Source organism: Bombus vancouverensis, chromosome 2, assembly GCF_051014615.1.
Source record: "Bombus vancouverensis nearcticus chromosome 2, iyBomVanc1_principal, whole genome shotgun sequence".
Classification (NCBI taxonomy): domain Eukaryota; kingdom Metazoa; phylum Arthropoda; class Insecta; order Hymenoptera; family Apidae; genus Bombus; species Bombus vancouverensis.
The window spans coordinates 9448381-9475812 of NC_134912.1; the positions used below are offsets into that span (position 1 = coordinate 9448381).

At 38.7% G+C, this 27432-nt stretch overlaps 1 protein-coding gene across 2 annotated transcripts in view; it reads right to left on the bottom strand.

Moving 5' to 3' along the window:
• Window positions 1–27432, bottom strand: part of Sema2a (Semaphorin 2a) — a 279663-nt gene that overhangs the window by 34216 nt on the left and 218015 nt on the right. For both annotated transcript variants that reach the window (XM_076624824.1, XM_076624822.1), the window contains exon 3: window positions 24900–24951. In XM_076624824.1, the coding sequence (XP_076480939.1) occupies window positions 24900–24951 (52 nt within the window). The remainder of the gene's footprint in view (window positions 1–24899; window positions 24952–27432) is intronic.

Sequence of the window (27432 nt, forward strand, 5' to 3'; positions counted from 1 at the left end):
GCGTATAAAGATAATCTACTTACGAACTACGTTACGTTCGCTCGCTCGGTACAATTATTCTCGAAATACCAAGCACGTGGCTGGAGAACTAGTTCGTCTCGAAGTCGCTTATATGCGCTTGGAATTTCCTATGCAAAACGATAGTTAACTAGGTAATAACTGAATAGATCCCGCACTATCTTCCTGTTTGACATCTTCACGTTCGACTCGATTTAACCGCCATTCTAATATTGATTTTAACAATTGTCTGAAGCTAGTTATCTGTTGCTTTTGTCGAATTCGCCCCACTTTCGACATGACACGTTTTCATTCAGATTCCTTTTATTGTATTACTCTGCTTCCATATCTTTGTATGAATCGACATTTTGTATCAATCGACATTTGTTTAAAAATACAACGATTCAATTATTCAATATGTAGACTCGCTACAAACTGAACGCAGATATAGGGAAACAATTATTCTAGAGATGTAGATGATTAAGAAGATGTAAACGAATTATTCGATTCAAGTAAGCAATATATTAGGTTGCCCGGAAAGTGTCTTTCTTTCGCAAACGTATCTTTTACAACAATGCACCTTCATACAAACGTGAAACCAAGTCTGTGAAATGTCGCGGTGTTTATCTCAACAGAACAAAATGGATCGTACGTGATACGACAAAATAATATAAAACAAAAAACTTTGTGCGTCTATTATTTCCTCATAAAACGAAAGAAACTTTTCGGACAACCTAATACATTTAAATACCACAATTTAATTTTTTAAAGGAAAATTTATATTATACGAGTCTATCCTTTATCGTCTTTCTCGGGAAATCAATTTGGTACGTAAATAGCTTTGGTCGTGTCAAATTTTGTTATTCTACTCTCTTTATCGCACTGCGAAAATTCTAATTTGTGAGAAAAATCTCCCAATGGATATGCGTAGAGATTATCTAGGATCTGCTAGCACAAAGTGACTCCCACACACTGTCGTAATTTTCAAAATATTCACCTTTTTCTCCTTCTAAGCATCAGCATGTGATGAAAATGAAAAGGAAGGCGTTTGCCTCGTATAAATTTCACCTTAACCTGTTATTTCTTCTTTCTTCCTTAACACATTTCCCTAAATACACCTCGCGTCTCCTAAACGTACCAAAATTACGATCACGCACTGTTCTAATTCTCAAAATATCCACCTCCTATTTGATGTGGTTCGTATGCCTGTAGAAACAATCCAGTTGATCATAAGGAGGAAAAACGGAAGGGAAGGCGTTTGCCTCGTGTAAATTCCACCGGTTGGCCCGTTAAAATCATTTAACGATGCCAGCCTCTAGTACAGCTGCGCGTGGCCATTGATAACGACGTATTACTCGTTAAGCAGCATGGTGCATTAAGGCTACGATGTACACACCGGGCTAGCCGGTAATTAAAAGCGGAGCCATTCCCGGTATCCGCACTTAACTGCAACCCAGCCAAGGATCTTCTCGTTACACTAATCATTACTATCCGGTGGTGTACGCCGAGTTAGAAATAGCGAGGCTGCCGGGAAATGAAGGCGCTGGATCGAGGTGTGGGTGAAAGTATCTTCGAAAGGAAGAACGAAACGAAGACCGTGGCTGAGGCTGTGCTCGAGTTCCTCCTTCGTTCCCTTTTTCTTTTCTTCTTTCCTCTTTTTGTACGCGTGTCGAAGGGTCGAGTGAAATGAAACATGTTAATGGTATTGGCTACATGGAAAAGGTGCGACGACGAAATGCAAATGCTCCTCGTTCAGAGGAAAGAAACTCGTGTTGAGTCATTAATCTATCGAAAGACCTGCTTTGTAACTTGTTTATGCATTTATGTTCATTCGTGTTTCATTCGATTTTCTACGAGCGTGAAAAATCTCTTTGACTGTGAAAACTGATGGCTATGGAAAAAACGATAGTTTAATCTTAGATATGTTAAGTTGATAGGAAGAGTTCGTTGCTCTTCCTTCGTTGAAAGGAGAGAAATTGATTGTTTTAATTGATATTTCTATTAATTAATCTTTGTTGTAATATTCATTATTGTTTGTGATTGCCTTTTATCTGTCTAATTCATTCATTCAATAGCTGCTGAATTTTACAACAACGTCTCATGTACATCATTTTATGTTAAAAGTTAATAAACATATCTTTCATAATTAATCGGAAACGATATTTTTTATAAATAGTAATATTGTGAATAATTCTGTGAGAGTGGAATAATTATAGAAAAAGTTACAGGATACAGAAGCATAAAATGTTTTTACTACTGTTTTCCAGCGAGATCGAAATCGTGAAACATTATAATTCTACTCTCACACGTCGACAGCGTGTCGTTAATTAAGAACGCTCATTTGTGAGCTATAGTAACAGTAAATGAGTCATAGAATCTAATATCGGAACCAACTCACGACGTTTTTCCATTACCATCGTGAGCTGGCCGACATAAAAGTTTATGTAACTCGTAAAATTTTCTCGCCATTACGTTTAGTTAATATTAATAACCCATGCGTAGCACAGTTCTTGAAAATGTAACTTAATAACCGCAGAACGTTTCATAAACTATAGTTGCCTCTTTTTCACAATTAAACAAAAAAGAAATTATTTAACGATAACATATCTGAATAAACTACACCGACATAGCTTCTAATTTTGAAAATAAAGGAACATATAATATCATACGTCACTTATACACCTGAATCATTTTAGCCCCTTGTTTTATAAACATTTCGCTCTTAAATGAAATTACGTTATGCAGTACTTACGTTAAATGAACATTCAGAAATAATTTCGGTTCAATAAAGTTTCGATACAGTACGCTGAAATGAGATTCAGAAATAAAATGAAATTTTATCGTGAATACAATTTGCATTAGTTACAATACGGCTATAATTTAGAGAAGCAGAAATAGGAAACGAGACAAGAGGTTTAATGTAAAATCGATAAGGAAAAACCAGTGTTTGTTCAATATCGATCATAGATCTCGGAGTCACGTAAGCAAAGAAAGAACCACGCGAGACCAAGCGAGGCCGACGATTCGTCTAACGGTTCAATTTCAGATTACAACCCCGATATCAGGCCTCCTTCTACGTCGTTTTTCTAACGAACCTCTCGTATTACCAGGGACCCGTTAACGAGCTCGCGAAATGGGAACGCACCTTAATCTCGCTCGGTTTCTGATTAAAGGCTATGTTCTCTAGTCCTTAATTCACTAAAGAGCAGCAGAAAGTTCTCGAGCAGGCAGACGGAGAACCAAGAGACGCGAGCAACTTCAGACTAAGAAAGAGTAAGAGAAACAGAAAGAGAGAGAGAGAGAGAAAGAGAGAGAAAAAGGAAAGAACAGGTGCAAGTTACCTATATAGTAACCTACTACCCACTTGGTATGTCGGACTTAAATGTATAGTTGTCTAGATCAGAAAAGAGAATGTGATAGTGGAATTAATGTTTTCTTTCTGTTTGGAATGTTACTGCAAAGGTTTCAATGTTGTTTTAACGTTCCTTTATAGTCTTTGTAAAGTGTGAACAAGAAATATTTGTATTGTAAATTTATTGATACGATGAGAATCAAAATATATACTCGATATTTTAAATCATTTACAAATTGTATAAAATATTGTATAATTATATAAAAAAAAACATTTCTAATTATGAATTGAAGGATTTGGAGCCAGTCAATAGGAACTTAAAAAAATTACAAACGAAATTGTCAGTTTGCTGAAACATACTCATAGGAAATTCCTATAAGAATATTATTCTGTGCGATTCGATACAAAATAACGTATCTTATCGTATCCTCTGTCACTGCCTCCATTAATTAATCATTGATACAAAATGACAGTTTTTGCTTTCATAGGAAACAATATACATAACTATTCCAATCTTCGCGAAAGAACATAAATGTCTATATATCACATTACAAAATATTACAGAATATTCAAAATAATACGAAACGTTAATATTTTATATTTTCCTGCGATTACTTAACTAAGAATAAACCAAAATAGCCAAAATAGCCAAATCTACACAATTAATTCCATAAGATTATTCAATAATAACCAAAAACATTCTATCTCTCACAAGTCTACCGTTTCACAACCACAGCCACGTTCAAGCCTAACATGGATACGTTCTACGTGTCTCTAAAGGTTGAACCAGGTTGCCAATCTCACCAGGTCACGTATGGATGCTGGCAATAATTTTGTCAGCTGGCCGGGGTGCATCATTTTATCGCGTTGCCTACGATGCCATTAACTTTACGGCACCGGTGTGCCTGGCGGCATGCAAACGCCTCGACTTCCATTATCGGCCATGGTACGCTGACTATTAAACAGAAATATCTACCGTCTCCCTGCACGTTGGTTGTATGTGTTCCGACCTCAAACTCCATCGACGGAGCCGGATTTCCGCGGATTTGCTGCAGGCAGAAAAGTCGACGAGGATCGAGTGCGAGGCCACGGGGCGTCCCCAAGCCGCGTTTACACGCTCAGTAAGCAGTCCTAGAGGAAGAAGTCTGTCCGTCGTCTTACAGACGACGAAAGTCGTTGACGCTTGCATTTTGAGACGACGACACCGAATTTCAACCTCGCCGCACCGTATGCTGAAATGTTGCCACGCTGCCTGACAACTTGCAAAGGTGTTGAATCTCGAGTTTGAAGAAATTACACGAGTGGATATTTGACTGGAAGAACTTTGGGTTTTATCGAGAAACACGTAGAATATTATCTTCTCTTTCTCATTAGGAAATTTCTTTTAGAATTTATCATTATTGATATCATTTTCTTTCGACGAATGAACTTAAGCGTCATTCGTATCTTGAAAATTGATTGTTAATTACGTATTTATGTATATAGTGAAATTGAGAAACTAATAAAAACACGGAGTCGATCGATTTTGCTTCCGAGAAGGTAAGTTAAAAATTAAATTCCCTAACAATTTTACATTGAACCGTGTAATTAGTCGCATATTTGTAATTTTATTGGAGCACGAAATAAAATATCGTTCCAATAAATGAAGTTGCCTGGTAGTTTTATGCGCTTGTAGCTTCTGGTATTAACATACTTCTCAAAGCATCTTGGCTTTTTCACTTCTTTCTATGCGGCTGCAGCATCTTTGCATTTCATTAGACTCCGTCGCTTCCTCATTTAGCCGTTAGGAAACAAAAGCAACGAAAAGTATGGCTGAAAAATAGGTCGAGGCTTTTGAAGGTTGGTTTGTGGAGCCATGCCATCAAAGACAAAGAATCTTCTTAGCAGCGAAATATATACTTCTGAAGTACTGCCGTATAATATTCGTTATCGCGTGTTATATATACCTTACATCCTTTCCACTGTATTTTAATTGAACATTTTCCTTTGCAATTTTCCAACTTCAATTAACCGATGTAATCGTGTCTTCGATAGATCGAAACTTTCAGAATTTAATATCATGCACACGATAAATCTTTTAATCTTCTTCTATGTATATTGTATATCATCATTCATCGTTAACAAAGGAAGTTCAACATAGTCTCCTTACAATTAACTACGTTAACAAATACTACACTAATGAAGAAATAATGAAGAAACATTTCTAAACTTCGTAATATATTTTCAATGACACCGGCGTATAAATTACTAGCAAATATTTTATTATTAGAACTTATTATTAGAATATTTTATTTAGAACGGCGTTCATATGAATTTTTCGGGAGACAAATAATTTATATAAAAGGAGGTCATTAATTCTCTCAAATTCCCGTAATTCGTTGTTCACATAATGGTTCACGATCGGATAAATATATTCAAACGGCAAGAATTCATTTAGTCAAACACGAAAGAAAATTTCGTTAATTAAATAAAATTCGCATAAACAGAGTTCGACTGTATTAATAATTTATCATAGATTTAACCCTCGAGCAACAACAATTTCACAAGCAAATAACCCAAATCCAAATCCTAAACCTCAACAAATCAATTCTCCGAAACATGTCATCCTATATTTTTCGTCCTGAGCGATTTATCGTCAGCCAAATTTAAATAAAAATCTCTAAAATCCGCAAAAACAGGTCACACACTGAGTGAAGGCAGAGAAAAATCGGTCAGGTTTCTAAACGAGCAACGTAATCACTACTAGGACGGAATCTTTTCGACGTGTGGATCGGGGCGAAGAGAACTGCCTCCAAAAGGTGCAACCGGGTGCAAGAAAGGCGGCCTGATTATGTAACAAAGATGAGAACTCTGCGCGAACATCCAAAGCAGAGTGTCCACATGTAATCACCGCTCGTGTCCCAGTTCGGACCAAAACTCTCTTGCTTTGCGCCTCTACGTCTTCAAATCAGCCACGGTTCTCTGCCGTCTGCGCTTCTTCTATTCAAGAGGTCTCCGCGCGGTGCTATGCTCCTCAGAGGGTGGCTTTAGACTTTCGGCATCCGGCTTGATTAAGCTCGTGGCGAGGCGATGATGTCGCGAATAGAACACCCAGAGGTTGTCATCTGGTCGTTAAACTACGACGAACTCGTTGCTCCTTCGTTCCTGTACCTCCTCTTCGCCTCTTCCCATCTCTTGTTTCGACGGTTTAATCATCGCCGTGATGTCGCGCGTCTGCGAATTCCTCGGCCCAATAGCGAGTCAAGAATCGTTAACTAAAAGTTCTGATAGCGGTTGATCCTTAAGATGCGCGACGCTTTTTGATTAATCTTAGCTGAACAGAAGCGCTCGTCTCTTTACTACGCAGGTTTGATCCCTCGATTGGCTTTCTCTTAGGACGCGAGATGGTCGTAATGAAATTATTACTTCAGGTATAGCCTTGTCTTTTGAAGATTCAAAGTTTCAAAGATTAGTAAGGAAGAAAGGTAACGATGCAATTTTTAGAAGAAGATTTGGGATTTCTCTACAATTTGGAAAGATTTAATTACGGCAGTCAGGGAAAGAGTGTGATACGCAATACAAAGTTAAAAGAAATAGGGAATGATTCATAAAAAATGACTATTTATATTCATCATATTGTGTTAATTGCAATTATGTTTAGGCATATAAAAAAAGCGTAACTTAAAGAAGCACACGCATATCCATGTATTTATATTTTTGAAATTTCGTTTCCTCTGTGATAAGGAGAACAGAAAACATATTACCATTGATCGAAACAAAACTATAAAGATAAAAAGTAGCAGAAAATAAAATCTAAAATTCAATTTCACTCATGCAGGATATAGCGTGCCATGAAAATGTAATGCCCTTTCCCTCTGCTTGATAAATCATTCCACACCTATACGACTTCATTTATACTCGAAACAGAATTGCATAAAAGTGAAATCGAACTACATTTATGGTCAAGGGTAGAATGAAATATTTAGGGAGCCCGTCGTCTTTTTACGAATGACATTTTGATCGGAAGTAAAAGAAAGTGGAACGTCAGTCTATACGGCGACTGGTACAATTTACCGTGCTAAATTATTGAAACGACCAAGACCCACGGTTTTCTCAGGGGTATCGACACCCCCTAACCTTCGAAATTCGAGGCCCGTAATGGTACCTGGGAGGCGTGGTTAAAAATTCATCGGGCTGAGCCACCGCGCCGCTTTTTATCTCATCAAATAGTAACGCACGGTACTGAACCGTTAGAAGATAGAATCGTTTCTTGTCGCTACGTGTGCTATATACTAATAACCATCCATGAGGAGAAATTGTTAATACAGGGAATGAAGTCGGAAGATTTACGTTCATTTTTCAGTTGTTGGTGCCAATTGAAAATTCTCTATACCATGCGATGTATCTATATTAATCATTAAATTTGTAATTTGAATACGATACTCAGAAAAAGAAATATGTATTCCTTAAATATAGACAGTCATATTTCTACCACTATCTCAAAGGTATGGTCCCTCAGGTTACTTGGTGTCTCATTTATTAAAACACTATGTCGTACAATGTAGTTCAATCTAATGTAAATATTATACTGTTATTCGATCATTCGTATTAATTTCTCACAATTGAAAATATTTAATTCCTAGCTTCTTCACCACTAGTTTCTAACAACGAAATAAAAATTCAAACTTCTTTCAAAGACTTAAGCTATCTTCTCGATAGAATTTTTCGAAACCTTTCAATCGCGTAATTCACGAAGAACTAAAAACTCGTCGAAAGCGACACCACGAGTGCTAAAACTGAAATTTAGATAATTCCGTGTCGTAGACCAAGTGACAATACCTGTATTCGATTCGCCTTGCAACTAAACACTCGAGCTTCGTCGTACATAAGTGATCATACGCATAAAATTTTTGCGATCAGAAGCGATGAGACCGAAAAGTGCCTTTCGTTGTCGATCACTACCGTAAGTCACTTTTTCTTAATGGAAACCGTCAAACTCGCGCGCCCTTCTGCGATCCGACGCGAAAGATAGAGACAGAAAGGAAGTGTAGCAGGAAGAGCTGAAAATGGAGAAACAGAGTGGATGGCGGATACACGCACATCGTGTGCGCACATCGAAGGGAGAAACAGGATAAGAGAATGGGAGGTGGATGGGGAGGTAAAAGGAGCGAAAAACCGGGATTCAATCTGCATTCAATATTGATTTCAATCCGATATCGTGGATTCCAATTTTTGTGATTTACTTCTTACACCGGCGGCGTGAAAATTATCTACGCAGTGAAAAAGGCCGCCGGAGATTTTTGAAAGTCAACTCCAATGCATACCGATGTCATGCTCTCATAGATCATGCGATTCATTGTTAGGGAGAATGGGGATGCATTGACGATTCTAATAAAATCAAGAAAATGATGCTGATTGAAAAGTAAAAATCGTACAAATATAATGTTTGAACGAGATATTGGTAGAAGATGTATTATAATAATTTGTACGAGTGAGATTGTGGAATCATTTGAGAAATAGCCATCAGCTTATAACATTTTGTAATTTATTTATATTCGTGATATCATAGAAATTATTATCTGCATAACTGTTTCATGTTCTACATGAATCTTAATAATTAATTTTAATCGCTAGCTTGTACGTTGATATCAATTCAATCTGTTTATATCTTTATCAATAATAAGTGGAAATTACCAATGAGTTCCGGAGTAACAATTTTACGAGTTAATGCTCTTATAAATTGAAAAACAAATTATTAAAATATTAAAATTGATACAAATAAATCTACGCAAACTTTATATTTAGTGACACCATTAGACACCAATTTCTGTTAAAACAAATATTGTCTTGTTAAATGTTCAAAGCCAAACTATACAACTTTGAAGTTATCGCTATTCACGCTTGAACTATAATTTTTGTCACATTCCTTTGTTCACGATTCTAATCTCCTGTGTCCACCAGGCATTTACAGGAGCAAAGTTTCGCAATCGAGGGACGTGAGAAGCGGGTGAATCCTTCGCGTCATCCGTACCAATTATAGGAAGTCAATGAGGTAGAAGAAACATCTAACGACCAAAGTTCCAGGACATTAGTGTCCGCGGAGGGTAAACGTCCACAACGCGCAGATAACAAATTATCAGGCTTGATTTTGCCAATGACGAACTCGTTCGCGCGATATATCTCGATAAATTATCCGGAACTATGCTCGAGGTGAATTGCATCGGTGACGTGGATTTTAACGATCAAATGGGACGATCGTAAATCCTCGATGCTCTGGATTGAGGGATTTCTTGCACGGGATTACTATCGAGTAATATTCGGTATATTTCGCTACACAAGACATAATGTTACAAGAAAACGTTTCAATGAATAGTTGTTAAAGTTGTATGGCACGAATAATAGTAAATTCTACGGTAAATTAAAAAACACAATGTTAACAATATCATCAGTTTTCTGCATCTTCCAATTTATGGAATGCATCAATGTGACTTCCGAACGATTCAATTGTCTCGAAAGTTGGAATTTCGTATTCAAGTGCATAAAATACATCTGCAACTGTAATATAATGGGTTTGCATAACTTATAAAAAGTTTCAGAAACGAAAGAGGAGGAGACATTTCTACCAATATTTATCGATCCAAGAATCATTTCACGCGAAGATTACGAAAACACAGCTGTCTTCTTATATTCATCCATATATTTCCATTCACGTGCAGAATATTAATATCGAGGAACGAAGCGGCAACGAGACGATAAATTTCGCAGAAAACCCAATCTCGTCCGTCAATAAGCACGGAACAATTACGGATTATCACGCTTCAGATCGCGCTGAAGCGGGCCGCTGCTGTATGCGTCTTTTTTTCTCGGGTTTTCGCGGTTTAGTAGCAGAGGCAGTTTGCGCGACAACGAGAATCACGACGACGACGGGGCGAGACGGCGACAAGGACGCAGCCAGTGCCACTGCAGGCAGGGGTTGTATGGCTATTTGAACACTTTCGCCATAAATTCGCGCGAGAGGGTACTCGAGTCTCGTTCGCGCCGCGCAATACGCCGATCCTTCTCCCTTTCGTATTCTCGTTTTGTGCTCGCCTCTCCTCCTGCCTCCTCGCGCGTACTGTTTGTACTTATAGCAGCGGCGTGTCGCGCCTTTCGGCCGATTCGAGGCTCGTTAGCGCGGCTCGAGTGACGGGGGGTTTCAGTCGGTCTTCGAAAACGCGACAAGCAACTTGCTGAGAGAACCGGCAGACCACGTGGAATAAGGAGAGGGAAGAGCAGAGGTGAAAAGCGAGGAGCACAAGAAACAAAGCAACGATAAACAAGAGTCACCGTGGTAATTAAAAAGTTAAGCTGCTAAGTAGCGATACAATCGCGAAGGCAGCGCAAAGTGAAGGACAAATACAAGAGAAGAAAGAGGGGTTGGTTTGACTTGGATGAAATAGCTAGGGAGAATAGAAACAGCAACTTGGATGAAACAACTCTGTGGACTAAGCACGGAATAAGGCTAAGCAGTGAGTGTAGCATGGTTCGAGAAAGAGATAGACACGCTCGACAGTTACTTCTTCGGATAATAGAACCGTTTCGTAAGCTCCAATTACCGGCATCGTCGAGAACCATCTAACGCGAGCCTTCTAAAGTAGCACGCTAGCTAAGAATTCTCTCTCTCTCTTTTTCTGTTGCACTGTTTACAATTTCGATGTTTGTTCGACGACGAAGGAAGGGTTTCTCCACCGCAAACTCGATGTTCGCAGAAATCTTACCATTCTGTCCAGTCTCGTATACAGTCTTCTCTCTGCTCCTCCTTCTACGATGTTTTCTCTTCCTCTTATCTCGTTCTTTTCCTTTTTTACCCTGCTCGGTCGAGACGGTTCGCCAACCGCTACTCTGCAACGGCGACCCCGGCGAAACTTTCTAGACTCCCGATTTCTCGGTGTCGCGCGCGAAGCGAGGAAAGAAATCTTCGGCAAGACAAACTCGGCCCGCGATCAAACGAACGTCGCCACGGCGCGTCTACTCTTTATTTTTCCACGACAACACGGTATTAAAAACGGGAGAGGTGTAATGAACGCGAAGAACAAAGACCAACGCGAAAGTTTTCTTTAGATTTATCGCTTCCAAGTAGAGTAAAAAAAAAAAAAAAAACAAGGAAGGGAAAGAAGAACTACGTCGTCGCGGTGTTAACCAAGTCTAGGATTACCAAAGACCATACTCGAGGAATAATTTTATTTGGGCGTGAAACGAGAACGAAAAATCGGGAAAATGAGAAGTGTAAACAAGTTTGCACGGACAAGAAAAAAAAAAAAAAAGAAACTAGTATAAGGAGGATTTCGCGAACAGAACCGTGAGAATTTTTCATTGCAACTTTCGTAAAATTTTGTTTGTCTTTTCTTCTTCGCGATGCGGCCCGGTTGCCGCTGCCTTCGCCGTGATTATCCGCGGAACGGATTTAAAACTGCGTTAGCGCCGGCTCTACGAGCACCGGTGCGCCACCGTCATTACATTTATTTACAAGTTTCCAAGAACAGCATCGCGCCGTGTCTAAATACCCAAGTAAAAAAGAGGAAAAGAGAGTTGGTGCGCGAAATCCTTAAGGATTTCTTTTTTCCTGAATTCATCGCTCGCGTATCTATGCAAAACACGAGCAGAACATACGTATATCGCTGAAACTGACTGTGGAATAAGTAGAATGTATTATGAGTAGAATGTACTATAAAGTAAAATGTAATATTCTGAACGTCTCCTCAACATCTCAAGTTTACTACTGATGGAGTTCTTGAGAAAAAGGAAAATTGGGTACCTACACTATAATAAAATAAAATAAGAGATATCTGGTTTAAATATACTTAATGCTACTTAAAAGTAAGTATCTATATGTAAGATATATATGCTATCAGAGATGGAGAAAAGATATACCGAGTTTTTGAATTATTTATAGAAATTCCAATATGACCACATTTTTTAAAGAAATGGAATTACGTGTTCTTACTATCGTCGATTTATTGTATTTTCAAGAGCGTTCAAGAATGTCAATATCTCGTTGAAACCAAATTATTAAAAATGAATATTTCGTCAGTGCTATCCTAATACAATTAATCATAGCTTAACTCGAAAATTGTGCCAATAAGTATACTAAAGCCTAACAGATCCAATGTCTATCTTCTAAGGAGAGAAACATCAGTTCTTAACCATACCGAATGACAAATCACGTCCCAGGTAACTATAAAAATTAATTTCGCGTACGCGATAGAACATTTCTGTTACGAATTCAAATTAATCGAACGTTTATCAACCACTGCAAAATAAACTATCTCATTGCAGAGTTAATAGATTTCCGAGAAAGCGGGGTGGAAATGTAGAAGCATAAATTTACGGTCAACCCGAGAGAGAAAAGGGTTTTCCTTTTTTACCCTAGTTCGCGCGTATTCGAGAGGCGAGATTGTTACCAGAGAGGCAAAAAGCAAGAAGGAGAGAGAGAGAGAGAGAGAAGAAGAAGAAGAATGAGAGAAAGAGCTGTTGGTCTCTCGAATGCGGCGGCTGGCGGCGCAGAAGAGCCTCATCAAACTGAAATTTCGCCGGGGTCTTATCCTAAATTCATCGTTGCAATAAACTCCGCGTTACAGCTTGTACACGACCAGTGCCTACCCCCCTCCCTCCCGCCCCCGAGACGAGGGATGTCGGCTCCAAAACGCGACAGGCGAGAAAAGGGAAAGGAGGAAAGAAACACGAGGGTGAACACGAGGCGTTAGGGATAGAAATTCCGAAGGCAAAGCAGGAGTCTCGAAGTTATACAGAGTGGCCTGCGCGCGAAATGTATATTTAATGCCATCATTCTGGAAAGCAGCGGACCTGCCCGTTTATATTTCAGTGCTTGGCAGAATTGTTTGCTACTTTTTCTTTCGCTGCCAACCCCTCGATATCCAGCCATGTCATCTTGTACATGTACACACATAAAAAAAAAAGAAAAGGAAAAAGAAAAAAAAAGGAAATATCGGGAGAGTACTCTCGTCGTATATTTTATCGTTGTTTTCGGATATTCTTCTTTTAATTTGTCGTATAATTAAAAATGTTGACCATATTTCGAAGAATCTTTGTTCCATATTTTCTTCTCTCCGCGAGGTGAAAAGAAAAGTACGGAGGATGAGAAGTAGGCGGTAGCTTGAGTAAGATCTCTTAATTTCGCGTCGAGATAACGCTCGGTCCCACATCGTAATAAGGGTAGAGTAGAAATAAGAGAGGCTGAATGAGAAGTTTTTAATCATCCTCCGTATTCCCCAGTCGTTGCTCTTTCTGAACGCTGCTGTATTTCTAGGTCACCGCGAAATTTGACAAAATGATTTTTTTTTGCAAACTTCGGGGCGCCGAAGTTTCTTTCGAAACTGCAGAGAACGCCGCACAGTAGTTCAATAGTAATAAGTTTGTTCATATAAAGTGTATATAATTATTTATATTTATATAAAAATGTATTTTTACATATAATAAATTGTATATTATATAGTGTATAATAATATAATACATAAAACACAATAATCATTGATTCGAAAATACTTGGAAGCAAATAATTATTCGTCATCGCGGTCTTATCTCATCCTGGACCACTATGCGTCGTGCACAAGAATTGAAGCAGTTTCGGAAATTCCTCCTGATTAATGCAATACCCAAGGCACATTCTCGATAGTCTCGATCAATCGCTCTATTTATTCAAAAAATATTTACACAGCGCAAAGAATTAAAAGCGTTAGAAATTAATATCGCTAAAATTACACGCTGCACAGAGGGGTTGCTACCCTATTGTGTTGTATTTCACGTGAACTCGTCAGATAAATCACGATTAACACATCTGGTACCGGTGGTACGTTACATTCGTCAGAGACACGATTTTCATTAAACGAACAAGTGTACTCTTCAGCTTAATACCGATATAAAATCAGAGGGAAAATGTAACGAACGTGCGAGGAATTATCGTAAATGAATATCGCGATACAATTTCCAGAATCCATTTCTTGCCCCTACAAAAGACCTGTGCGTTATATTTTTCATCGAAAGTGTCACTGTACAACAGTGATCAACAACGATCAAAAATCTCTGTGCGTTTTATCATTAATTTATTTATACCATCTGTGAATTTCATCATATTCCCTAACGCCATAGATGAAATTATTTTTCCAATCATTTCTGCCCGAGGAACAAAGCGGTCGCTTGTCAGGCGAAAATTAACAAATCAAAATAGAAGAGCTACGGTGATCGTGGTTGAAATAATAAAGCAGCCGAACTCATTATTACCGCGTTCCACGGGCATAAAAAGCGCATAAATCTCGCGGACGTGGACCAATATAATCCGACCAGCCGACTAGCATCACCGGAAGCTCTCTCAGCCGCAGCATCAGCAAATCTGAGAGAGAGGCACAACGGGTATCTCATCCGCGGCTTTACAGCCGTGTAAATCCCACGGAGGGCTTCTTAATACTTTACTGCCGTCATGTAAACGTAAAACCACCCCAGCGTCCAATCTTCCGGAGTTGCAGTCGTCGCTGTTGCGCCAGGAGTTTCAGTCGGGGCTGATGCGATGCGGTTGCTCCGAAACGCGTAGGTGGTATCAGCCGATATCGTGAATCCTGATCTTCACCCGGATTGGACGTTGTTTTATTGGACGTACCGGTGTTTTATAGATTCCGATTTTCTCCGGCCCGATGAAACCACTTGAGCTTCTCTCGTTTGAACTTTAACCTTTTCCCTGCTTCCTTCCTCCACTCTATCCTGTTTCTGTGTACCACATCACTCAGACACGATTTGGAGTTCCGTATTTTTGATCGACGGACACGACGATTTTCCTCGTCGATCGATCTCCATCGATGCAAACCAGTCGTTCTTTCTTCGTCGTTTCGTACCACGTAGTTTTTCCTATTTTTTCTGCTTCTTTTTCTTCTTTGTCTTTACATAGAACACTTTACCTTTCACGCTGGAAGAGCAGCACTGGATAAAATGCAGAATCCGGCCTGGTTGATCTTATCATTCGATGCATGTCTCCGTAGTCAACGATAAAGATACTGAGATTGTCTGGCTCTAAATCATGGGTTTCCTTTGAAGAATCTTCTACATCGCGTCCACTCGGCTCTCCGTTTCGAGAGCAACGTTCAAGGATAAGTTTCAAAGGATTTTTCGATTGATTAGTCGGTGATTGGACATCGAAAAGAACAGTAAAATTGACATATATAGATATGTTATACGCGACTTTGGAAAAGTGATTTACATTTACCTTAGACTCGATGACATAGGGACGTACAGACTCGTGCTAACTTAATAACAGTAATATTTCTATGTTTCTTATTATTCATAAGATATTTGTGAAAAATTAGTAAAAGGTATTAGAATATAAAAATAACCACTTTCCTATTAAACGTATTTCAACAGCATACATATCAACTACCATATTACAGACAACATACGTACTATACAATTTAACACAGTAAGATAGATCGATAAAGAAGCCTAAACCTCAGGACTGAAATAACTTTATCCACCAACTTCGCGAGCCGTCATTATTCCGCAATCTAAAGAAACAACGAAAGATGGAAAAACTTGTGCAATTCCCTTCCAGGCGACGACCTCATGTCAATCCCTCGTATCAATCTAATACCACAGTCGATACTTTTCCATAGCATCGAGCAACTGAGAGTTCAGTTTGTTAATTCGTTGGAAAAAAAGTACACGAAGCAACAGCGAAGTAAGAAAATTACCGGGTACGAATGATTTGTTCCACGTGTTTTCGCGAGTATGGCGCCAACGCTTCTGCAAGATGCACGAGCCCCGACGAGTATGTCCCCGGTCGTCCATTGTGAGCACCACGTGTTATAACTTGCGTGAAACGTATGGGGCGCGGAGCAGTTCCCTCAGGACTGACGCACGGCCTCGAAACTTTTCTTCTCCCCCTTATGAAATTGTAACGCAGACACGGATTAGCATGGAGCCCATTGTCTGGCCTGTGCGCCAGGGAAAAACGCACACGTTCGCGTGACACGTCGTGTCGCGGAACCACGCTGCGATACCGTCGAATCGATCCCGTGTTACGCGAGATGGACGGGCTAAGACCGCGTTTTCCGACTCCATTTTCATTGTTCCTCGTTCGTCGTCGACAGGTCTGGTTCGATTTAAGTCGGTGAAATTAATGGAACCGACGATCGTTCCCTCTCGCGAACCAATTCTGTCGCGTTCAAACGCTTCATTATGGAAATAGACAGCGAGCGAACCATACCCAGTGCCAATGAGGTAATTTGGTATACGCGTTACTCACGGAATGGACTCTCGTCGATCCTGGATTAGGATTGATTGATCGTGTCTTTGATTACACCGCACCATACCGCGCTTCGTGTTTAATATTCCGTTTGACGATGAGGAGAAGTTGCAAATTGTATTTCCTTATTGAGCTTTGTCTATTAGGTTGGAGCAATACGGAATGATACCTTTTTTAAGTCAGATTTCTTAAACATATGTAGATCCTTGGATATTTCATTAAAATGAGTTTCCTGTAATTGTATTCAATTGTGTAATCTTCCTAATAATTATCTAATTATCTCATCCATTCTGTATTTATAAAAATTATCAATTTTTTCATTCTTAAATTTTAAAAAAAATGATGATTTATAGTTTCTTGTATTATACATCTTCTTCCTTCATACTAGGATTGGACAAAATAATGGAAACATCTCTTATATGTCACATACATGTACAAATGTGACATAGGGTTAGATAAAACAATAAAACACCTGGTATATGTCATATCTGTATATGTATATGACATATAAGAGATGTTTCCATTATTTTGTCCAACCCCTGTACATATTGAGAGGATATAGATCTTTTAAGAAGTTTGGCAATAAATAAATTGCTACACAAAGGTCGACTTTTTGTAATAAATATCATAGAATGAATATTGGTTTACCAGGACGGAGTCACTTAAATATACATAGCTTCCTTTCTTCATCATCATGAATATATCCGACATCGCAAATTATATTTCATCTGCAAATTATCATAAATCACAACTTACATCAACCACTGATAATATCAATCTTCTACCTGATCTGAGCTACTCAAACATTATCCTCAAGAAATGATCAATATCCTCAATGAAAACAAGGTATTCTTTCATTCCCACCTATCTGTTACCTTTCAACAAACAACAAAGAACATAATAAGCCGTCCAATTTCGAATGGATCAGAGCGTGAACAAACAGAAAGTGCGAGGTATAGAAAGACGGAAGTATCTTTGAGCGTATCAATTTCCCGTAGCCGTCTAAACCAGAATATACCGCTGCTGCGGTCTGCCCCCGGACCGCAATCGCTATACATGTATGCAAAACACGAAATTGCATCAGAAAGCACTAGGCCCGTCTTCTTACCTACCCTAACTCACTCTTTTCTCCTTTTTCCTTCCTTTTCTCTCTTTTTTCTCCTTTTTTTCGCTTTACAGTTCACCACGTAACGCAACGGTCCCCTTACTTGGCCAGCGCGAAACACCCCCGGGGGTTCGGTCACAGGGGGGATGGACGGTTCTGTGGCCTGGCTGAGCCTGCGCTAACGTTTTACGGCCACGTTACCACGCCACTACCACGAGTAAAATCGAAATCCCATTCCCGTTAATTCTCCATGGAATCGAACTCTGCGGTGGCAACGCCGGCCTCGCAATGGGATTTCATTGTAACTGCGCCCGACTCCGGGCCGGCTAACTTTCGCGAATTTTTCACGCTCCCACTCTTCAAGCCTTAAGCAACGTCGAGATCGAGTTTAACCCTCTCTCGTTCGAATTTTACTTTCTGGTAACAAGTATGTAAAGTCCCACCGCGGAAATCCACGTTCCAAGGTGTCTCGGTTGTGTTGTTCGTCCCACCGTGGACCCGAACTTTGTAATGACACCGGGGAACCTCGGAAGTTTGTGGAACCGCAGACGGAAGATTCTTCGCGGGAGCGGTAATATGGCATTTATTAATGGGAAAATTGAAATTGGTTGAGCGTTTCAATTACTCGCGAGTTCTTAAGAAGATTTCAACTGTATTATTTCAATTTTGTTTCGCTGCGGTAGTATCTGGCAACGAGCAGGATTAGGATCGAGCCTCAGTTTTCACACGAGAGATATTATGAGATATACATGCGCCTACTCAAAACGATAGAAATATTTTTTTAAAAGTACGTTACAAATATTTCACTTGTAATTTTAAAAATGTATAACAATCCTGACATTACGGTGCTCGTCCGTCTTCAAAGTCCAAAAAGTGAAAAATCTATGTTTGATGATTGAAACAAGAATCTTATATGTTAATTAATATGTTCCAGCGACAGTGAAACGTAAAGATTTTGAAGGTAAGTCAATATAGATGGGTGATGTGGCGTTTGAAAACCAGACGCTAAACGATGGACGTGTTAATGTTTGGCCACGCCATGATGGTACCGCAATGAACAAAGTCGAAACCACAGTCACCCGGAATTCTCTATGGAACTAAACTCTGCGGTAACGTCAGCCTCGCGATGGAATTTTATTGCAACTGTTACAGTGTAACCGTTCGTGTCGAGCAACTTTAAACACAGAACAGCATCGTAACGTGACAAGATAAAAGATGAACTTCTCGTGAGTACGAACTGTCATGTACAACAGGAAGATACAAGTTTAATCGAGCGTTAGAGATGAAACTTGGTGGAAAAGGTTGAAGACATTCGATTTCTTTAACAAATGTTCATTACATCTCCATATTATCGTATTAAACAACGATTTATTTATTTAAACTTAAAAAGTACACGAATGAATTTAAATATCATCATATCACTATATCAATATCAATATGAATGGGATATTTCACACATTTTTATAAGTATAATTGAAATCTTTCCTACTTTGTATCCACATTTTGAAATTAAAGCAACCCATACATAGATTACAAATACACCTGAATCGTTCTATATATCATCGTAACACAATCATCTTGTAAAATAATATCTCTTCCTCATCCTACTCTTGTACCACACTTTTATTATCCTCTGTCTCTTACCAATCAAATCGTCACGTCAATTCTCCGAAAAATTTCAATTTCACATCCAGTTCGAATGCCAAACGGCACAAAGCACGCTAGCGTGTTAAGAGCCATCGGGACAGGCGTGAGAAACACGATACGCAACTGTTTTACGTGCTTCAATTTACCATTCGCGAACCGGATCGACGCGACGATCATAATTAAAGAAAAAAGGCCACGCTGGAAACATGATCTGTAAGCGGCTGACCATGGTCCCTGTCGAAAGAACGAAACTCGAGCTTTATCCTTTTTCCGGCATACGTCCAGCGATCGCGCGCGTTGTTCTCCGCTTTTAAATTATTTTTTTTCGTGACAATCGTCACATCTGGCCATAGAGGCAACGAGAATGGGGTTGGTTCTCTAGTTTCTTTCTCCCTTTCTCCCCTCTTTATCTCTTTTACTCTTCAACGTTTCTTTTTCCTCTTTTATATATTTTTTCTTTTGATTCTCTATTTGGGGTGGTTTTCGGTTTCGCGACAGGTGGTATGGCAACGATACGTTGCCCGAATAATTGCGTTTTCGAATTGTCGTTTCCTCCCTCATGGTGGAGCGTCGTTTCACCGTTCTTTGTGCCCAACCATGAAACCAGTATCGAGAAAGACTTTTTCTTCATCCCCGTCGAAACTCCTCGCCCCTCAGGGGAATCCGGTGGAATTCAATGGCCGATTTCAATGGACTGTAGAAGGTAAAGATACGTGAAAAGCTACTCTTCGAGGTACGTCCGATACCTCGAAAATTGTTTTCTCTTACGTTTCTCCCTCTGCTTCTTCCATCTCCTTTTCACCAGCCCTTTCTATCTTTCTTATTTCTTTTTCTTTTTTATCTATTAATATTATTATTATTTTTTCTATTACAATTAATCTTGTTTCTTTGTGCTACTCGTTATGCGAGGAAATTTATCAAATCCGAGGACCCTCGCGATTGATTCGAAGCGTCCGCGTGTGTGTTTTGCGTCGTTCGAGTGTAACGCGCGCTTTTCAATTTATTGGCTACAATCCACTCGAAATTTAATAACGTTCCACGTGCTCGTTATCTCCGCTTGTCATCAATAACTGCGGCTCTTCTTGTTCCTCTGTACACTAACACTTTGTCGTCGCCGCTTTTCGTGCAACGCTCTGGAGGATCGCGGCCGTGTTCGCGCGATATTGCGCCAAAGAATGACGCCATACCGAAATCATTTTTTTTCTCCACTCTCCGCGAACAATCGAGGGAAATAGTCTTTCATATTTTAAAATGGATCGGTCGGGAAATTTTTATACGGGATTTTATTATTCCTCGGCTTTAAAATGTAAAGGTGTAAAAATAACCGTGGATTCGTGGAAATTGTATAAAAGGTTGTTGTATAATGAACACAGAAACGTCAAATCATATTATATTCATGTTTTAATTAAGATATCACAGATGAATAAAATTTTGGAACGAAAACAAAAATGAATTTGAGACAAAGCATTTTGATGAATAAAGTTAATTATGAATTTTTATGAAGCATTAATAAGTTTCTTATTTGTTTATCTTTAATAGCGATCGTTTCACAAATTTATAGATCTTTATTTCTTGTATCAATCCAGTTAAAATCCATATAGAATGTTGCTCACGTTTTATGTTTCTTACTTTAACCAGTATACTTGCAGAGTAAAATAAAATTATTTATAACTTGAAGACTGAGCCCTAAACGTTATTTTTGTAAAGCAACTTTTATCATCGCTTTGATGTCTAGAATCAAGCCTATTAACATTCCCTAGATATCTTGTGACACTCTTTATAGAAGATTATTCATGCAACATCAAATCCTCGTCAGAAATATCACGTACAAAAGATAAGAATTTAAAGCGTAATACGAGAAAAGACCTAAGAATACCTTATAAAATAACACTTACATAAGACGAAATAAAATGATCTTCTGAGAGCTAATTCAATAGCATTGAACTGCCCGATATCCATAACAATCCGATTGAAACATCGTTTAGAAAAATCAATTCCATCGTCGGATTGGCCTTCTCGACGAAACAGGAATCGAAAATAAGATCGGTTGGTCGTTCGAGATAGCCCGTTATCGAGGCTGAAGTCGATCGCGAGACGAAAGGACGGACAAAACTAAAGAAGAACGAAAGAAACGACGGAATGAAGGTTAATGGCAATTTCGATGGAGGCGTTTCGAGTAATGGACAGAAAGAAGAGAAAAAGACAAGCGAACGAGGTATCTACGGATCGGATTTCGGTCTTTTTAAAAAGCGTTGCAATGTGGTCGGCACAGAGGAAAATGGTCGGCCGTCTCGAGACTTGCGATCGTTCGACAAGGTTAAAAAGCAATTTTCCTTCCCTGACAATGTCGAACAATCGGACTACAGGTGACCACGGTCACATCGGCGTCACCGACGTCGGTACCGACAAAGCAATTCCGATTCAATCTTCCTGAACGAACCACAACGATGGTATCCCTGGAAAACGAGCGCCAAGTGCAGCGCCGCTCAACAAGAAGTGCACCTGGGCGCAGGAAAAATTTAACCAGGTGCGGTTCGGCGAGATGCTAAACGAAAGCATGGACGCGATTCAAAGCGGCGTATAAAGAAGATTGCAGCAGTTTCATTGGTGCAATTATGCTTCTCTGGTGTTCTTAATACGCCTGGTCTGCTTCTCTGTTCTTTGTTTTGTCTTGGGAAATTGTGAAAATTGTACTTTGTTTCGTAGAAAATTTGTTGTAGTTGGATTTGGAATTAGCTTCGAAATGATAAAATAAAAGGATAAATATCGCTTTATCAAAGGTATCGACAATGAAATGTAGTTCATAGTACGTTTACGCGTATACATGGATTAATCTTTATGCGTTCGTCTACGGAAATTGATTGAACTTTAGTCGACGTATCATTGTAACTGAGTCTTCGTATTCTGAGGATATACGAAGATATATGTACGAAGATATATGTTTTAAAGTTGGCTTTTTTTCACTCTGAAGATATACAAAGACACGACATAAGGAACACAGAAAAAGATGAAGGCTAAAGAATTCGCCTTTCTTGCTTCTAAAATCGAAACTTTTTAGGAGTAACCAAAGAATTAATTACGCAGTAGAAACAATCCCCTTTCAAGATTTTCTGGGTTACATTCAGGTTAAACCTAAATTTAAATATGTTTATTCTGATAATTCGCAATCCGAAAATTATAACATCTAACGCTTTCACACGTATTCAACGACAGAAATTGTCCACTCTCACTCATGCAATTAGACTCGCACGAAAATTCCATTTTTTCCAAACATCACGGCAAGAATATAATACGAAATCAACTAAAAAGGCAAAGAGTTTCCTTCTCTCTCTAAAAGAAAAGGTTCCACAAAATATGAAATTTCACGGCGACCACCATTTCCAGTCTGCGTGCATTAAGCCGACATCGATTGTTCGACGTTCGCGGCACGACGAGAACAGAGTCGCGCCAGTGCATCCAGGCGAAATGGAAGAAAAGAGTGCGTGGAAAAATCGGGACACGCAATGTTCGTCTACAATGGATCGCTTAGAGGCAAGTAGAGTCGTCAGCTGTCACGATGATGTAGACGACGTTTCTGCCGGAATGATTGACAGTTTTATGGGGGACGACGAAGACCGTTTTTCGGATTTACGAGCAGAACGGAGTTTTATCGTAGCGCATGAGGGGGTCAAGCGTTACACGACGTTTGATGCTAATCGAAGCGTGATGCTGCAACAGAAGGCGGTTTTCGAACGTTGCTACGTTTGTTCGTTGTTTCCTCGAATTAAATGGTACGCGATTCGTAAAATGGCGCGCGAAGATGCGCCGACTGCCACCGGTCGTAAGATCTTGCGTATAGATTCATTTTTATTGCGCCAACTGGAATTCGAGGCGGACGGAGGTTATAAATGTAAATTACTACTTTTGTTGTTTCGCTGCCAGCTGTGCGATCCCTGCGTGTATCGGGCAGAAACAACGGGGGGTAAAATCGTGAGCATACAGAGGGGAGTTTTATGAAAACGAAGTTGATATTCTGTTTGTTTGAAAAGTAGTGGGCTGTTTCGATCTATGAATTTTAGGCGCATATGTATTTTAAGAAGTGATTAAGTGCAAATTACTTTTCATTAATCTATTAGTTTTCTTAATGGATTGCAAATATTTGTTGCAAATACACATTTTTATGAACGCTGAAGAAATAAGAGAAATACTTAAAGATACTGTTGAGAATTGTGGATCTTAATTGCCAAAATAAAAGTAAAGGAACACTAAGGTTACGCTTAGAATTCATATTAAAATAGTTTTAGATTTATTTAATAAACGATTTCCAGGATCTTCGTCGATATACATTCGCACGCGTCTCAGCACTCTCTTTGTCTCACCATCTTCCATACCAGACTGCCAACGGAACAGTTACGTTTATCTGTTTTTCGAGACGCCGCACATACACATACTTCCTTCAACACACTCATATTCACATGCGTGTGTCACTACTACTCGGACAATCTAGTCTAGCACACAAAATTATACATATCTCAATAGAAACATTTATTTCCTTCGTCAAATATTGTCATTTTTAGAAGAGTTTTATTATTTTTCCTATACTCTATACATCCATATATCTTTGAATGTAACCAGAAATGTATAAGAATCTGTAGTTCAGTTATTGATTCGAAGTGAATCATGAAAAATGCACCAGTCAAGGCACGAAGTATAATTAATTATATTTTACAAGATTCATCATTTTCATATATTATACATTAAGCAATAACATTTAGGTGCTCATTATTGGCGATAATATAGCTACAATAAATATAAAAATAAAAGATTAAAATAGCCACGATACAATGCGTATAATAGTAATTTAATCTTCGTTAATAATGCTATAAAGGTCTTTTCATTCAAATGTACTACTGGTTAGTAAAAAATATAATTTTCTTTTGTAAGAAGAATTTTTTATACGAGTCTCCAATTTTCATAGCTGCTATACATATTTCTTGACCACTCTAAGAGTGCTTTAAAGTTTTCACTCGAAGCTTACTTTCTTCCATCGTGGAACTTTTGAAACTGACATTAAAAGTTATTAGACACCATGATCAGAAACTTTAATATCATATAAAATTCCAGAAGTTGTCGATTATACTACCAGTAATAAACCATTCGAACTAGAAATGAGGATAATATTTCTGCGCTATGGTCCATAATATTTAAGGGAAATTTTAGTGAGTGGTATTTTTTATAACCAAGAATCAAACTTCATAATCTATTATATAAGATATTATGTATCTTATTACCTTATTATCTATTATTATAAAATACTATGAAAATGAAATGTAGAATCTGATGAAGGGACGCAGCATTGGAAAATGACAGTATATGTAGTATTATTCCAATGTGAATACAAAAATATGAGGCTATGAGAATGAAAGTATATAATGAAAATATGGAATAAGCAATGGGAAAATATAACAAGAAAAACGGTTCGTTGGAAAATAAGAACGTGCGTGCAAATACTTTTTGTAGCCACCTTATGTGTTAAAAGACTGTGAATTACTCACCTCGCAATTAGAATGACTGATGTTGCTCAGATTCAGCCTGAACACCTTGTCCCTGTAACAAACGAGAAAAACGAAAATGAGCCAACGGTGGTGTAACAACAATTCGCATTAAACGCGGCGATAGCCGAAAGCTCGGGGTATAAATTTTCATTCCGTACGTCTGTAAGATACATTACCCCTGCTGGGCTGCAGGCTCGCCTTATCTAGTCACCGTTATGTATGGTTGTGTAGGAGGCGTGTGGCACTTTGCTTACGGCATTCTGCCCGGCACGGCGGAACTGCTCGCGAACGCCACGGAATTTCTATGAGCATCGAAGGAAGGAAACCCTCGTCCCTACGTCTACCAATCTCCTGTATCTTCTTCCTCGACGGAGCCCTAACTTTCTTCGTTTCCGTTCTATCGCTTACTTTTTATTAGGATTTCCTTTGACGCATGATCCTCCGGCTAGGCCCAAGGTTATCAAACAAAAAATATACGCACACGTCATAAGACAATAACGAGGACGTGGATTGTCATGCAATTTCATATCTTTATGAAACGAGTTGTTGAACTGGCGAATGGCTACCGTGGCGGATAAATGAAAGTTTAAAATTTATACACTATGAATTTCAGTAACTTTTGTATCAAAAGCTTTTTATCATATTCACAACACTCATATATTCTGTGGCATATATTATATTTATTCGTTACTCTTATTAAATATACATCAAGTTCATAAAATTATAGTACCTTTATATATCTTTTATCTTATCAATTTTCTTTTCTCTGTCATTCCATACAGTGATTTGTTTCGTACAATCTAAAAACTATGGCGAGTACTCTACTCTAGATATTAGGTTGTCCGAAAAATTTCTTCCGTTATATAGAAATAATAGATGCACAACGTTTCTTGTTTTATATTATTTTGTCGAATTACATACGATCCATTTTCTTCCGTTGAGATAAACACCGCGACATTTCACAGACGTGGTTTCACGTTTCACATTTGTACGAAGGTACGCTGTTGTAAAAAACATGTTTGCGAAAGAAAGACACTTTTCGGACAACCTAATATTTTATACGTTTCAGTATATTATATGGATTCTTTGGATCTTTGCATTTTTAAATTTATTATAACTGCATAAAAATACATCTAATAATAAAGGACCAAGGCAACGGGGTTTCTCCTTCGGAAGATTTTTCCTCGATTCAGCGAATACAACCCTCTACTTTCCCCCTAGAAATTCCAATGGCGTTAAACTAAACGTTTGTATGGCCGAAGTTACGTGTTCCACGGAATCATCCGGAACCGGGAATTCGGAACAATTGAAGCTGGAGCTTCGATTATATACAGCTCGTGGGCATATTTAATTTTCGTTTCCACGGCACCTTCGTAAGGATTCGGCGAGTTATTCACAACGAGGAAATTCGAAGTTGCCTGACCTAGAAAATGGAAACCTTCGAGTTTTCCAGCTCGCTACGCTGCATAATATAAGAAACTTTCTTTATATTGATAACTGAACTTTGGGATATATTTTACTGACTTTAAAAGTGAAACATAGACATACGTGTATAGAAACTGGTATAATATTTGTTTACGAGTGTAATCATGTTTGACTGCATTAATCATGTTTTCGTATATATGATAGATGGTAAAATTGGTGAAACTGGTAAATCCTATGCAAATAAAGTGGTTACACATTGGAATCATTATAAATTTCTTACCCCAAAATACTTTCTTCCATCGATAATTTAACTTTTCTATTTCTTGAGAAGGACTGCAAATAATACAATTACTAAGAATATTATTACATATCAGAAATAATCCTTGATCGTTACACAGAAAAACAATATTACTTTGAAATATTTTTGGAAAGTCTTACAACGAGAAATCTTTAAATATGCTCGAAGCACAAAAAATTCACGAAAACGGAATATTTCAATTCATTTAGAAAATCAAAAGATTTTGAACGTACTCGATTTTGAAATACCTTACACGATTACTTCAACCGTGCTATTCGTAAAATCCAGTCGACAAAACCGAATCGTTTCCACGGACGCGCTAATTAGCAAAAACTCCGCAGGACGACGCGGTCGGAAAATGATCGCGATTTCCCGTTACATCTACAACGAGACCGAATCGTGGGTGAAAACAAAAGTGCGTGTCGGCGGATCGAGCGAAATGGTACATGGAACAGCGAGCATCGGTGGCTGGGGTAAATCGAATTTACCCAGTTTCGAAATGTTTCGCAACATTAACGCCGGCGCGCCACATAACTTTATTCCAATAACCGTTCGTCATTGGCCTTCAATAGAAAACACGCAGTCGGATGGAATGCGGGTTCAGAAAAAAAAGAAGAAGAAAGACGAAGAAAAAGAAAAAAAGTATAAAACGATGGAAAAAGACGAAAGAGAGAAATAAGGGTGAGAAAGGCAGTCGTTTGCTTTACCCTTCGAAGGTTTCCCTTGCTCATTCATCCGGTGCACGCTGCCGTGAAAAAGTAAATAGCGACGTGGAAAAACAAATCCGTAGTTTGGAATCCGGCTGCGCCG